The 13394-nt window shown below is 46.4% G+C and overlaps 1 protein-coding gene across 1 annotated transcript; it reads right to left on the bottom strand.

Annotated features, from left to right (window-relative positions):
* Positions 1-8602: 8602 nt before the first annotated feature.
* LOC103645573 (mitogen-activated protein kinase kinase 9) lies at positions 8603-9604 on the bottom strand. The gene has a single exon (XM_008668606.1). It carries the CDS (start codon positions 9602-9604, stop codon positions 8603-8605), a length of 1002 nt encoding a protein of 333 aa, XP_008666828.1.
* Positions 9605-13394: the final 3790 nt, after the last annotated feature.

The following is a 13394-nucleotide window of genomic DNA, read 5'->3' as shown; positions in this document are numbered from 1 at the left end:
CCTTACATCCAGCATAGTCGGAATCTGAGTATCCAACCAAGTCAAAGGTAGACCCCTTTGGATACCAGAGTCCGAAGCAAGGCGTAGCAACTAAATATCTAAGAATTCGCTTCACCGCCACTAAGTGACACTCCTTAGGATCAGATTGAAATCTAGCACACATGCATACGCTAAGCATAATATCCGGTCTACTAGCACATAAATAAAGTAAAGACCCTATCATTGACCGGTATGTTTTTTGATCAACGGACTTACCTCCTTTGTTGAGGTCTGTGTGTCCGTCGGTTCCCATTGGCGTCTTTGCGGGCTTGGCGTCCTTCATCCCAAACCTCTTTAGCAAGTCTTGCGTGTACTTCGTTTGGGAGATGAAGGTGCCATCCTTGAGTTGCTTCACTTGGAACCCAAGGAAGTAGTTCAACTCGCCCATCATCGACATCTCGAATTTCTGCATCATCACCCTGCTAAACTCTTCACAAGACTTTTGGTTAGTAGAACCAAATATTATGTCATCGACATAAATTTGGCACACAAACAAATCACCATTACAAGTCTTAGTAAAAAGAGTTGGATCGGCTTTCCCAACCTTGAAAGCATTAGCGATTAAGAAATCTCTAAGGCATTCATACCATGCTCTTGGGGCTTGCTTAAGTCCATAGAGCGCCTTAGAGAGCTTACACACGTGGTCGGGGTACCGTTCATCCTCGAAGCCAGGGGGTTGCTCCACGTACACCTCCTCCTTGATTGGCCCGTTGAGGAAAGCGCTCTTCACATCCATTTGGAACAACCTGAAAGAATGGTGAGCGGCATATGCTAGCAAGATTCGAATTGACTCTAGCCTAGCCACAGGAGCAAAAGTCTCCTCGAAATCCAAACCTGCGACTTGGGCATAACCTTTTGCCACAAGTCGAGCCTTGTTTCTCGTCACCACCCCGTGCTCGTCCTGTTTGTTGCGGAACACCCACTTGGTTCCCACAACATTTTGCTTCGGACGAGGCACCAGCGTCCAGACTTCATTTCTCTTGAAGTTGTTGAGCTCCTCCTGCATGGCCAACACCCAGTCCGGATCTAGCAAGGCCTCCTCTACCCTGAAAGGCTCAATAGAAGAGACAAAGGAGTAATGCTCACAAAAAATTAACTAATCGAGATCGAGTAGTTACTCCCTTGCTAATGTCACCCAGAATTTGATCGACGGGATGATCCCTTTGAATCATTGCTCGAACTTGGGTTGGAGGTGCCGGTTGCGCATCTTCCTCCATTACATGATCATCTTGTGCTCCCCCTTGATCATCCGCCTCCTGTTGATGAACCTGTTCATCGTCTTGAGTTGGGGGTAGCACCGTAGTTGAGGAAGAAGGTTGATCTCGTTCATCTTGTTCCTGTGGCCGCACTTCACCAATCGCCATGGTGCGCATAGCGGCCGTTGGAACGTCTTCTTCATCTACATCATCACAATCAACAACTTGCTCTCTTGGAGAGCCATTAGTCTCATCAAATACAACGTCGCTAGAGACTTCAACCAAACCCGATGATTTGTTGAAGACTCTATACGCCTTTGTATTTGAGTCATAACCTAACAAAAACCCTTCTACAGCTTTGGGAGCAAATTTAGAATTTCTACCCTTCTTCACTAGAATGTAGCATTTGCTCCCAAATACACGAAAGTAAGATACATTGGGTTTGTTACCGGTTAGTAGCTCATACGATGTCTTCTTGAGGAGGCGGTGAAGGTAGACCCTGTTGATGGCGTGGCAAGCTGTGTTCACGGCTTCCGACCAAAAACGCTCGGGGGTCTTGAATTCTCCAAGCATAGTCCTCGCCATGTCGATTAGCGTCCTGTTCTTCCTCTCTACCACACCATTTTGCTGTGGTGTGTAGGGAGCGGAGAACTCGTGCTTGATCCCTTCCTCCTCAAGGAACTCCTCCACTTGCAAGTTCTTGAACTCCGACCCGTTGTCGCTCCTTATCTTCTTCACTTTGAGCTCAAACTCATTTTGAGCCTTCCTGAGGAAGCGCTTGAGGGTCCCTTGGGTTTCAGACTTATCCTGCAAAAAGAACACCCAAGTGAAGCGGGAAAAGTCATCAACAATAACTAGACCATACTTACTTCCTCCTATGCTCAGATAGGCGACGGGTCCGAAGAGGTCCATGTGTAGCAGCTCCAGGGGTCTTGATGTGGTCATCACATTCTTGCTGTGATGTGCTCCTCCCACTTGTTTACCTGCTTGACAAGCTGCACAAGGTCTATCTTTTTCGAAATGAACATTGGTTAGACCTATCACATGTTCTCCCTTTAGAAGCTTGTGAAGGTTCTTCATCCCCACATGTGCTAAGCGGCGATGCCACAGCCAGCCCATGGTAGTCTTAGCTATTAAGCATGCATCTAGACCGGCCTCTTCTTTTGCAAAATCAACTAAATAAAGTTTGCCGTCTAATACACCCTTAAAAGCTAGTGAACCATCACTTCTTCTAAAGACAGACACATCTACATTTGTAAATAGACAGTTATACCCCATGTTGCATAATTGACTAACAGATAGCAAATTATAACCAAGAGACTCAACTAAAAACACATTAGAGATAGAGTGCTCATTAGAAATTGCAATTTTACCTAACCCTTTTACCTTGCCTTGATTCCCATCACCGAATATAATTGAATCTTGGGAATCCTTATTCTTGACGTAGGAGGTGAACATTTTCTTCTCCCCCGTCATATGGTTTGTGCATCCGCTGTCGATAATCCAGCTTGAACCCCCGGATGCATAAACCTGCAAGGCAAATTTAGGCTTGGGACTTAGGTACCCAACTCTTGTTGGGTCCTACAAGGTTAGTGCAAATATCCTTAGGGACCCAAATGCAAGTTTTGTCTCCCTTGCATTTTGCCCCTAACTTTCTAGCGACTATCTTCCTATCCTTTCTACAAATAGCAAAGGAAGCATTTAAAGCACAATAAATTGTAGAAGATTCATTTACTACTTTCCTAGGAGCATGAATAGTATTCTTTCTAGGCACGTGATGAATAGCATTTCTCCTAGTCATACTTCTACCATGCATATAGGAAGAACTAGAAGCAGTCATGGCATAAGAATCATAAGCATGTGAATCAAAAGCATCATAACTTCTAAAAGCATTTCTAGATTTTTTCCTATCATGATACAAAAAGGCATGGTTCTTTTTAGCACTAGTAGCCATAGGGGCCTTCCCTTTCTCCTTAGCGGGAATGGGAGCCTTATGGCTTGTTAAGTTCTTGGCTTCCCTTTTAAAGCCAAGTCCATCCTTAATTGAGGGGTGTCTACCAATCGTGTAGGCATCCCTTGCAAATTTTAGTTTATCAAAATCATTCTTGCTAGTCTTAAGTTGGGCATTAAGACTAGCCAATTCCTCAGTTAGTTTGGAAATTGAAACTAAATGATCACTACAGGCATCAACATCGAAATCTTTACACCTAGTGCAAATCTTAACATGTTCTACACAAGATGTTGATTTACTAGATTTTTCTAGTTTAGCATTTAAATCATCATTTATGCTCTTTAAACTAGCAATTGAATCATGACATGTAGACAACTCACAAGAAAGCATTTCATTTCTCTTAATCTCTAATGCAAGTGATTTTTGTGCTTCTACAAACTTGTCATGTTCTTCATACAACAAATCCTCTTGCTTTTCTAAAAGCACATTCTTATCATTCAAGGCATCAATCAATTCATTGATTTTGTCTATCTTAGATCTATCTAAGCCCTTGAATAAGCATGAATAGTCTATGTCATCATCATCACTAGACTCATTATCACTAGAAGAAGCATAAGTGGAGTCTCGAGTACTCACCTTCTTCTCCCTTGCCATAAGGCATGTGTGACGCTCGTTGGGGAAGAGGGATGACTTGTTGAAGGCGGTGGCGGCGAGTCCTTCATTGTCGGAGTCGGAGGAGCAATCCGAATCCCACTCCTTTCCGATGTGTGCCTCGCCCTTGGCCTTCTTGTAATTCTTCTTCTTTTCATCTTTGCGCTTGTGGCCCGAGCCAGAGTCGTTGGATTTGTCATCTTTTGGCTCGTTGACGAAGGACTCCTTTTCCTTGTCGTTGATCACGATTCCCTTCCCCTTAGGATCCATCTCTTCGGGCGATTAGTCCCTTTCTTGAAGAGAACGGCTCCGATACCAATTGAGAGCACCTAGAGGGGGGGTGAATAGGTGATCCTGTAAACTTCAAATCTTAAGCCACAAAACTGTGATTAAGTGTTAGCACAGTTAATGCCAAGTGGCTGGAGAGAAGATCTTGCACAATATGATAATCACAAGGAGTTCAACACAGAGAAGACACAGTGATTTATCCCGTGGTTCGGCCAAGTACAAAACTTGCCTACTCCACGTTGTGGCGTCCCAACGGACGAGAGTTGCACTCAACTCCTCTCAAGTGATCCAATGATCAACTTGAATACCACAGTGTTATGCTTTTCCTTTCAATATCCCGTTTGCGAGGAATCTCCACAACTTGGAGTCTCTCACCCTTACACTTGAGATTCACAAAGAAATACGGAGTAAAGGGAGAGAAGCAACACACACAAATCCACAGCAAAAATGCGCACACGCACGGCCAAGAATCGAGCTCAAAGACTATCTCAAAGTTCTCACAAGAACGGAGCTCGAATCACTTAGAATGACAATCGTATGCGCAAAGACTGAGTGTGAATGATCAAGAATGCTCTAAGGTTGCTTGGTGTCTCCCTCCATGCGCCTAGGGGTCCCTTTTATAGCCCCAAGGTAGCTAGGAGCCGTTGAGAACAAATCTGGAAGGCCATCTTTGCCTTCTGTCGTCGGGCGCACCGGACAGTCCGGTGCACACCGGACAGTGTCCGGTGCCCGATTCCTTTCCTTAATTGGCGAAGCCGACCGTTGTAGATGCGGGAGCCGTTGGCGCACCGGACATGTCCGGTGCACACCGGACAGTCCGGTGCCCCCTTCCGACCGTTGGCTCGGCCACGTGTCCCGCGCAGATCGCGCGGCCGACCGTTGGCCCGACCGACCGTTGGCTCACCGGACAGTCCGGTGCACACCGGACAGTCCGGTGAATTTTAGCCGTACGCCGTCAGCAAATTCCCGAGAGCGGCCACTTCGGCCGAGGCAGCCTGGCGCACCGGACACTGTCCGGTGCACCACCGGACAGTCCGGTGCCCCAGACCGAAACAGCCCCTTGGCTGTATACAGCCACCTCTTTCCTTTTCTTTTTCTTCCTGTTTCCAATACTTAGACAAGTATATTAGTACACAAAACCAATGTACTAAGACTTAGAAACGTACCTTTGCTCTTGATTTGCACTTTATTCATCCGTTGCATAAATTCACATTTGAGCACTTGAGTTGGCACTCAATCACCAAAATACTTAGAAATGGCCCAAGGGCACATTTCCCTTTCAGGCCTGCCCAAAAGTGCCTCATGGGTGGGAGCCCTACCCACGGTGTGGTTGCGGTTGCTCCATCTCTGTCTCCTCCGGCGAGAGGGACGGTGGCAGAGGTCTGGGTGTCCCTCCTCTGGCTAAGAGAGCAGGAGCAGTCGTGCTCCTCCTGTCTGGGAGAAATGGTAGCTGTCGTCGGTGTGGTGTCTAGGTGGGAGGAGTACTATGTCATAATCGTAGCAGAGGGACATGAACTAAATACTCCCGAACCAAATCACCGTGCTAAGTGGCAAAGGGCATTCAAGATTGGCCATCCCGAACCTTGATGAGAATGTGTTGTCAACACACAGCGGCCCTACTTGGCGCACCAACTATCGGTGTTTTGGAAATCAGGGGTCCTAACCAACAAGTAAATTTGTGCTGCGTGATCTTGTCCCAGATGGTTGATGCAAGGAGACACAAAAGATTTATCCTGGTTTGGGCAAGAGAAGGCCCTACGTCCAGCGGGGGAGGGAGGCTTGTATTATCTTGTACTAGGTGCTCATAGTAGGGGATACAAGCGAGTCGAAAGAGGGAGTGATTCCCAAGTCTCTGAATATGATTCAGGCAAGTGCCAATATCGGGAGTGATGTGAGTTGTAAGCCCTGAAGTTGTGTGGTCGTGAAGTCCCCCCTAGAAGGCCCTCGGTTCCTCCTTTTATAGTCGCAAGGAGGAGGCCCAGGTTAGAGGGGTGTTTGCACTATTGTTGTGATCAAAGGAGATGTGTCCGGGCCCTATAGCGTCATGGCCGATGAGATGGCTCTCGTCCTTGTGTCTGAGCCCTGTATCAGCATGGTCGATGGGATGACCCTTGTCCTTGTTTCGTCTTTTGGTCAGGAGGACACCCGATCCTTGTAGCATGTTCTCTTGATGGGTAGAGAGCTGAGACTGGGCTCAAGAGCATGGGCATGTGCCTGAGCCCTAGCATGTATAGGGGTATGGGTGTCGAGTTAGAGTAGTTGACACAGTGCTTGGCATGGTCCTTTGCCAGACTCGCGGGAGAGTAGGTGGCATTTAATGTGCATCTGGTGGGTCAGTTGGCCGAGGCTAAGCTCAGGCGAGGCGGAGATTTCTCTCGAGGCCGAGGCCGGGATCGGACGTTTGCCTGTAGCCACACTCTGGGTGCTTGAAACAATGGTCGGAGTGGGGGAATAGTGCCTGCATTCGCGCCTTGTGCATCGTCGTGGGCGGTAAACGTAGATTAGACTATAGTCGCGTCGTCTTTTGTTGACTTTGGCAACTTGAGCAGGGCAGGAGGACACACATTCTAGGATCAGACTGGTTGGCCGAGGCGGGTAGCTCCTGGAGCGTCGCCCGAGGCGCCCTTGGGCGAATCGGAAATGCGCTTCTCGCCCGATGTTGGCCTTGTGCGAGTCGGGAATGTGTTTCCTGCCCGAGGTTGTCCTTGGGCGAGTCGTGACTGCGTCTCCCGCTCGAGGCTGGCCTCGAGCGAGTCGTAAATTGGGTCCCTCGCTCGGGGCTGGCCTCGGGTGAGTCGTGACTGTGTCTTAGCCTCGGGCGAGTCGTGACTTAAGGATATCGGTCGGGGTTGACTTCGGACGAGTCGTGACTTATCCCTTGTGCCTTGGTAAGGTCGGGAGGTGTTTTGCTTACGACACCTTACATATCTAGACACTTTTAGTGTTGTCATTTAGGGTATCCTTAATTATGGTACTCGACACTATATATCAAAATTCGTCATACCTATGATATAATATAGTCTTTATTTATCCTACCCATCATCTATAGGCCGAAGAAGGAAGAGCCATACGATATTGCGAAAGATGACGCCAACGACCACCGGGACACAACGTTGGTGTTGAAGTGCATGTCTAACTATAAACGCCCACATGTCAGCAACCATGCTGTGCATCGATTGATCTACGTGTCAGACAGACTGATTATAGCAAATTTGTGTTTTAGAATACGTATTATCCTGTGGATTTTCCCTCATTGTAATGTACGGATATTTATTTATTTTATTTAAACAAATTGTTTCGTCGGTATCCAAAAGGACAGCAGACGTAACGAGAAAATGATTATCATCTGACACGCTGACATTAGTCCACGCCCTAGTAATAAAGCTAATAGATTGTTTGGATGAGTCCAACTTCTAGCTCTAGTGTAGAGCTATAGTTTATAATATTAATGTAGTTAGCTTTAATGATATTTTTAATCTAAATATTAAATAAAATGATTTATCTGTATTTGGTTGGATGCATGAGAAGTGATGGAAGAGAGCGGCCACAGTTTATATGGGGTGCATTTGGTTGTCTGTATCTGCGCGTGCTTGCATCGTGGAATGCGAGTAGCTGCTGTTTGGTTGTTGTGAGCTAGGCTACATGCGTGCAAACTCTATGTTTGGTTGCCTACGTGCATATTTAGATCCAGGCTCGCATGATCTTTAAAGCATCCTGGATCAAGCTCACCAGATACAAACAGATTGGTCGCATCTCCGAACTTAGTCTTCAGCAATCCTGGCTCACACAGCCAGGTTGCCTAGAGAAACCAATCAAACATGCCTCATGTTTGGATAAGAGTCATGTATGAGCGAGGTAAGCATCAAAGTAATTTATGGTGGTGATGTGATCAAAAAAAAATTGAATGGACGGTGTCATCCCGTCTCATCCTACTTTGACCTTAAATCAAACACATCTTAAATGATTTCTAAAGGCTTACATTATAGATTTCGCGATTTTTTGGAGTACTTAATAATCTACTCCACCAGCTCTACTAAATTTTATATAGATGTAGGTATGTAGCAGCAGGGCCTAAAATTGAACGCTGCTTCCCACGATGGAACATCACAGGAGTCCGAGAGCATAGGTCCACGAGCTAATACATATACTCCACGGTGAATAGCTCAAGTCCGAAATGAAATGGAGACAGACAATTCACAGGAATTGTGACAAAAGCATGTTACCATGTGTATAACTCCACGTTGTCACTGTACAGTGTTAGGGACAGTTAGTAAACTATACATCGCTTATTGTTCATTTACATTTCTATGTGCTGCCAAATCCGGATCCAAACAATGCGCGTCATGATAACTAGTACTCCGTATTACCTAAGCTCTAGTTAGAGTCTTGTACAAATTTACAACTAAGTCTACAGTAGCATGTACACAGGTCTAACAAAATTGTTCATGGCGCCATAGCCGCTAGATGAGCATGCTAGCTACACCTCGGCGACCAGCTGTTGTAGTGAGCGCCTCGAAGCCAGCACGTCCCTCTCGGCGACGAACGGGTGGGCAAGAAGCTCCGCCACGGACGCCCTCCTGCGATAGTCTTTCTGCAGGCACGCGGCGATGAAACTCCGGAGCTCCGGTGACGCCGCGCCGTCGGGCAGCGCAGGCGGCTCGCCGAAGCAGATGGCGCACATGAGCGCCGCCCAGTTCGGCTGCTGCCCGGCGGGAAGCAAGGGGTAGCGGCCCATGAGGAGCTCCAGGACAGTGACCCCGAGGCTCCACACGTCGGCGCCGCAGGGGTCGTAGTGCCCGCCGTGCGCGTCCGGGTCGAAGCGCTCGGGGCTCATGTACGCGGCGGTGCCCACGTACGACGTGCAGAGGTCGCCGGCGCGGGAGAGCACCCTGGCGATGCCGAAGTCGGCGACCTTGACCTCCCCGGCCGCGGTGGCGAGGAGGTTCGCCGGCTTGACGTCGAGGTGCACGATGCGGCGGGCGTGGAGGTAGGCCAGCCCGGACAGCGCCTGCGCCGCCACCTCCGCGAGCGCCGCCTCCGCGAACGCCCCGCGCCGCCTCCGGACCGCGTCGAGCGACCCGCCGTCCGCCAGCTCGAGCAGCAGGGCCACGTCGCCGGAGCCTGCCGGCAGGACGGAGTGGCACCGGACGACGAACGGCGAGGCGGTGCGGCCCAGGATGTCCGCCTCCGTGGCGGCGGCGTCGCCCTGGTGCAGGACCTTGAGCGCGTAGAGCGCGCACGTCTCGCGGTGGCGCACCTTGTACACGGTGCCGCCGTTCCCGCGGCCCAGGACGGCGAGCCTGTCGAAGTCGGCGAGGCGGAACTGGCTCGACCGGGCAAGCGGAGTCGAGGCGGACTGCGGCCCGGCCAGCGGAGGGTTGGCTTGCTGCCGGGAGGGCGGCTCCTGGACGGCGGGACGGGTGGGGACGTTCAGCGAGAGGTGGAGTGGCGGAAGCCTCTTCGCTCTTGCCAGAGCCATGATCGAGCTTAGTCAAGTGATTGAAGCAACTACCTGTACTGTACCTAGCGTTTGATTGGAAGTAAAAATCTACACGTGAGAGCTGAGCGATCTGATCTGCATCTGGCTGCTTATTTATACATCTGCCGCTTTGTGTATGCGTTGCTTTCACCCACTAGTACTCGAACTGTGATGTACTGATGTGTAATTCCCTTGAACGAAATCTAGAAGATGATGTTTCCATCAGACTTAGCCTGCATTTGTTCTTGGCGGGCAATAGTTGAAAACAGCCGGTTTCCTGAATGTTTGTGGACTCTTCCGGTTCGTCAGCGACGGCCACGGTGGCTGGGCTTTGCTTAAGACCCTTGCCACGAATATTTTTCCCATGGTATATAATAAACCGTCACCTGCTTAATTAATCTGCAGAGATAAGAGATAGGTGCCGCCCGTCAGAGATTAACACGCTTTTTTAACGAAATGACGTGTGAGAACGTGACAGACCAAAATACATGTAGCTGAGCAAAAGAATATTGACGTGCACCGGCGCCAGTTGTCATGTTAGGCGTTTTATATTGGGACAAAAGCGTATGAGAGATCAGAGCTCAGCTCAGTCTCTGTGTGAAAATGGCCATGTCAACACCAACGAGTCAATCAAGCGGTTCTCGTATGGCCTATTGTGTATATATGTATCAGGTAGCGACGTTTTCGCTGAAAGAATGTCGGGCGACGTGTGCCGTCAGCCGTGTCCCATGTTAGACTTGCCAAATCACCGCGCCGTAACGTAACACTTCAGGTGCAACCATTGTTTAGCAGTCGCCCCCCCGTGCATAATCCTTTGGTCCTCCTTGTGTGGCACTTAAGGCTCGACATTAATTACTTCAATAATACTCACCCACTGGTCGTGTTTAAATAAAACTCACGTACCACAGTTAGTGCTAGTAATGGATTTGCTTCTTTATAAAATGACAGGACTCTAAATAAATTTTAGTTCAAAAATCAATAAAAACAGAGCCCGATATGATCCTTAAATCTTACGGTGTAAAATTTAGATCCCATTGTCACTCCTAACCACAGTTAAGGTCAATCTCACGTAACAAGATTAGAGATGGCAATGAGACCCGATTCCCGAATTGAATTCCTCCATTGAAGGTCAAAATGAGGGTAATTTAGTGCCCATACATATGGAAACAGAGAAAACTTTGTTCCCGTCGGGTTTGCGAGGACGGGGGATAGGTCATTCCTTGCATACCCATCCCACGAAGTTTTCTTTATCTAAATTAGTCGCACGGTTCTACAATGTAGACTGCAATGTTCTATAATGTAGACTGCACTGTTCTACAATGTAATTTCCTTGCATACCCCATCGGTTTCGCACTGTTCTACAAAGTAGTGTTTAAATATAGGTATAAGGATGAGTACGCTGCTGGAGATAAGTCACGTCCGAATTATATAGAGGGAGTAGGACTATAGGACCCGTTTCGACAGAGCTGCGGCTCCAAAAATCACTCCATTTATAGCTTGTTTATTTTAAAATTCTCAGACTGCACAGACGGATTTAGAGCTGAAGTCATGAACTATAAATAGATGAGTAGTGAGTACAATTTATATAGATGGTTCTTAAACTTTGTATGTGATATGATACGAGGTCTTCAAACTCTTGAGGTACAACATTTTTTAGTTCCTTAAATTTGTCCTTGTAATCTAAGACAAGCTCTTAAAGCACAACGTTATGGTTCATTATCTAGTTAGGTCCAAACGGATCCTGACCAACAATGTTTCTCAACGTGGCAATGCCGCAGATTCCCTAGATCTAGGTCCACACGAGAGTAGGTCTGACATATCAATCTCTGGCACTCTATTTTTAGGCGCCACGCACAATCTGCATAACCTTAATCGCTTGAATTGAAGAACTAAGCCTAGACAGAAAAGTTAGGCACATTGTGGTGCTTTACGCAGCAAACCAAACACCCCCTTTATGTCATGTACATCTCTCTGCACACCCTAATCTAGTACATTGCATTATGTCGCAATATCCATCCCTCTTATTTCTATATCTTCCACCTCAAAGGCAATGATATCCTCTACACATGACAAAAAGTGTAGGGATTGAATGGTTTAAAAAGGACGAATCAAGGCTCTAAATTTTCATCATGACGAATGTTAGCCTATCGGCCTATTGATAATACTATTTCTCCACTTGTGGTCTTAACCTAAGAAATATAAAGATTCATAGTAACAACGAGTTCTTAGACTATCACACTAAGCATGCCCATATTAAATAACACACTAAAATAAGGGACTTGGCTGTAGAATTAATCCCAAAAGCTAAGCACACTTTAGCATGCAATCCTAGTCTCTGTCTTAGTTGGTTGATTGTCTAGTGATTTTATCTCCTACTGTCTAGACTCTAGACCAATCATTACACATTTTTTATGTTCGTCTTGGACCTTGAAGTTTAGTATACAAGGTTTTAGAAGTTTGGCTATTTTGTTATTGACAACATTGATGTAGAATGTTCTATAGCATGTATATTATATGTTATATTGGTTAAACAACGTTGCATTGTGTTGCAGATTTTCTCTTGGATGTTATCATGCAACTCCCTTCCACTGTCGTCATGGGATCATGCAACAAGATTGAACTTGATTGTTAAAGCTTACAATACTTTTTAAGCCGAGGAATGCTACAAACTATAAAGCTATGGTGCCAAACAATCTGCATCGTTCACTCTCCTCCATTGTTATGTTACAAAAAGAAATGTGTAGAAGGCTAAAACCTTCATGGCTCGGTTGTAGAGCCATGGGTTGCCATTGATCCTCACACTTTCAATGAAATCATGAAACTCTATGTTGCGACCTGTTAGTTTGAAGAGCTACTTAGTGTGATTGGTCTCATGAAGCGGAATAGCACTATGAGAAATGTTCTCTCCCACAACCTTTTGATGGATGCTTTCAGGAAGAATGGACTGAACAATAAAACACAAACTTGCTTTATGAAAGATAAAACAAAAATGTCATCAACATAGCGCTTAGGATACTCTTTGTAACGACATGTATAGGATAGGTCCAACGCTAGACATTACAAACCGTTGCAGACCGGTCAGTACTGATTGGTCCGACTCGAACGTGCGGTCAACCATAGTAGGTCCATGGACCTATCGGTACCAGCCATGTTAGAGCTAAACAAGGTGGTATCAATTGACACGCTAGATAGTCTACTTGGCATTGATTCGACCCAATCGCTACAGACCATCTTTAGCGATGTGGCGCATTCTATTTGGTTCACACGCTCGCCACATTCACTACATGTTTTCAACCAATTAAAGTATAAAATTTCAAAAAATATTTATGAATTATGTATTTTTACTTCACGATGTGTGTGTATATATATTATTATGAATTGTATAATTTTTATTTGGCAATAATTCTCTGCATGTTATTATAACTTTGTTTGTCACTTATTTGCTATCATAAATATTTTAATCTTTTATATGTTCTTGCTCTTTCCATGCTATCATTGTTAGTCTTTAACCCTAATGAATTAGGTAAAATAATAAAATTATAAATATCTTAATCTCTTCTATATCATTTGAATGCAAATTTTTAATATTTTTATTACATGGCTATTTAGTCTACAGTTAGCGCGGTGATCTTGCAGTGTCGACAGCCTAAACTATGCTCTTCTTCCGACCAAAGCCATTCCGTGTCCACCGACCATGCACCGTGTCCATCCAAGGTCAAGATTCAACACCGAAGCGAAATACAGCGCGCACGAGCCCCTACATCTACCACAAACTAACTTTCCACTGCTA

The sequence above is a fragment of the Zea mays genome, chromosome 1, assembly GCF_902167145.1.
Source record: "Zea mays cultivar B73 chromosome 1, Zm-B73-REFERENCE-NAM-5.0, whole genome shotgun sequence".
In the NCBI taxonomy this organism is placed as follows: Eukaryota; Viridiplantae; Streptophyta; class Magnoliopsida; order Poales; family Poaceae; genus Zea; species Zea mays.
Note: the sequence above shows the minus strand (reverse complement) of the source record. Positions and strands in the feature narration are given on the sequence as shown.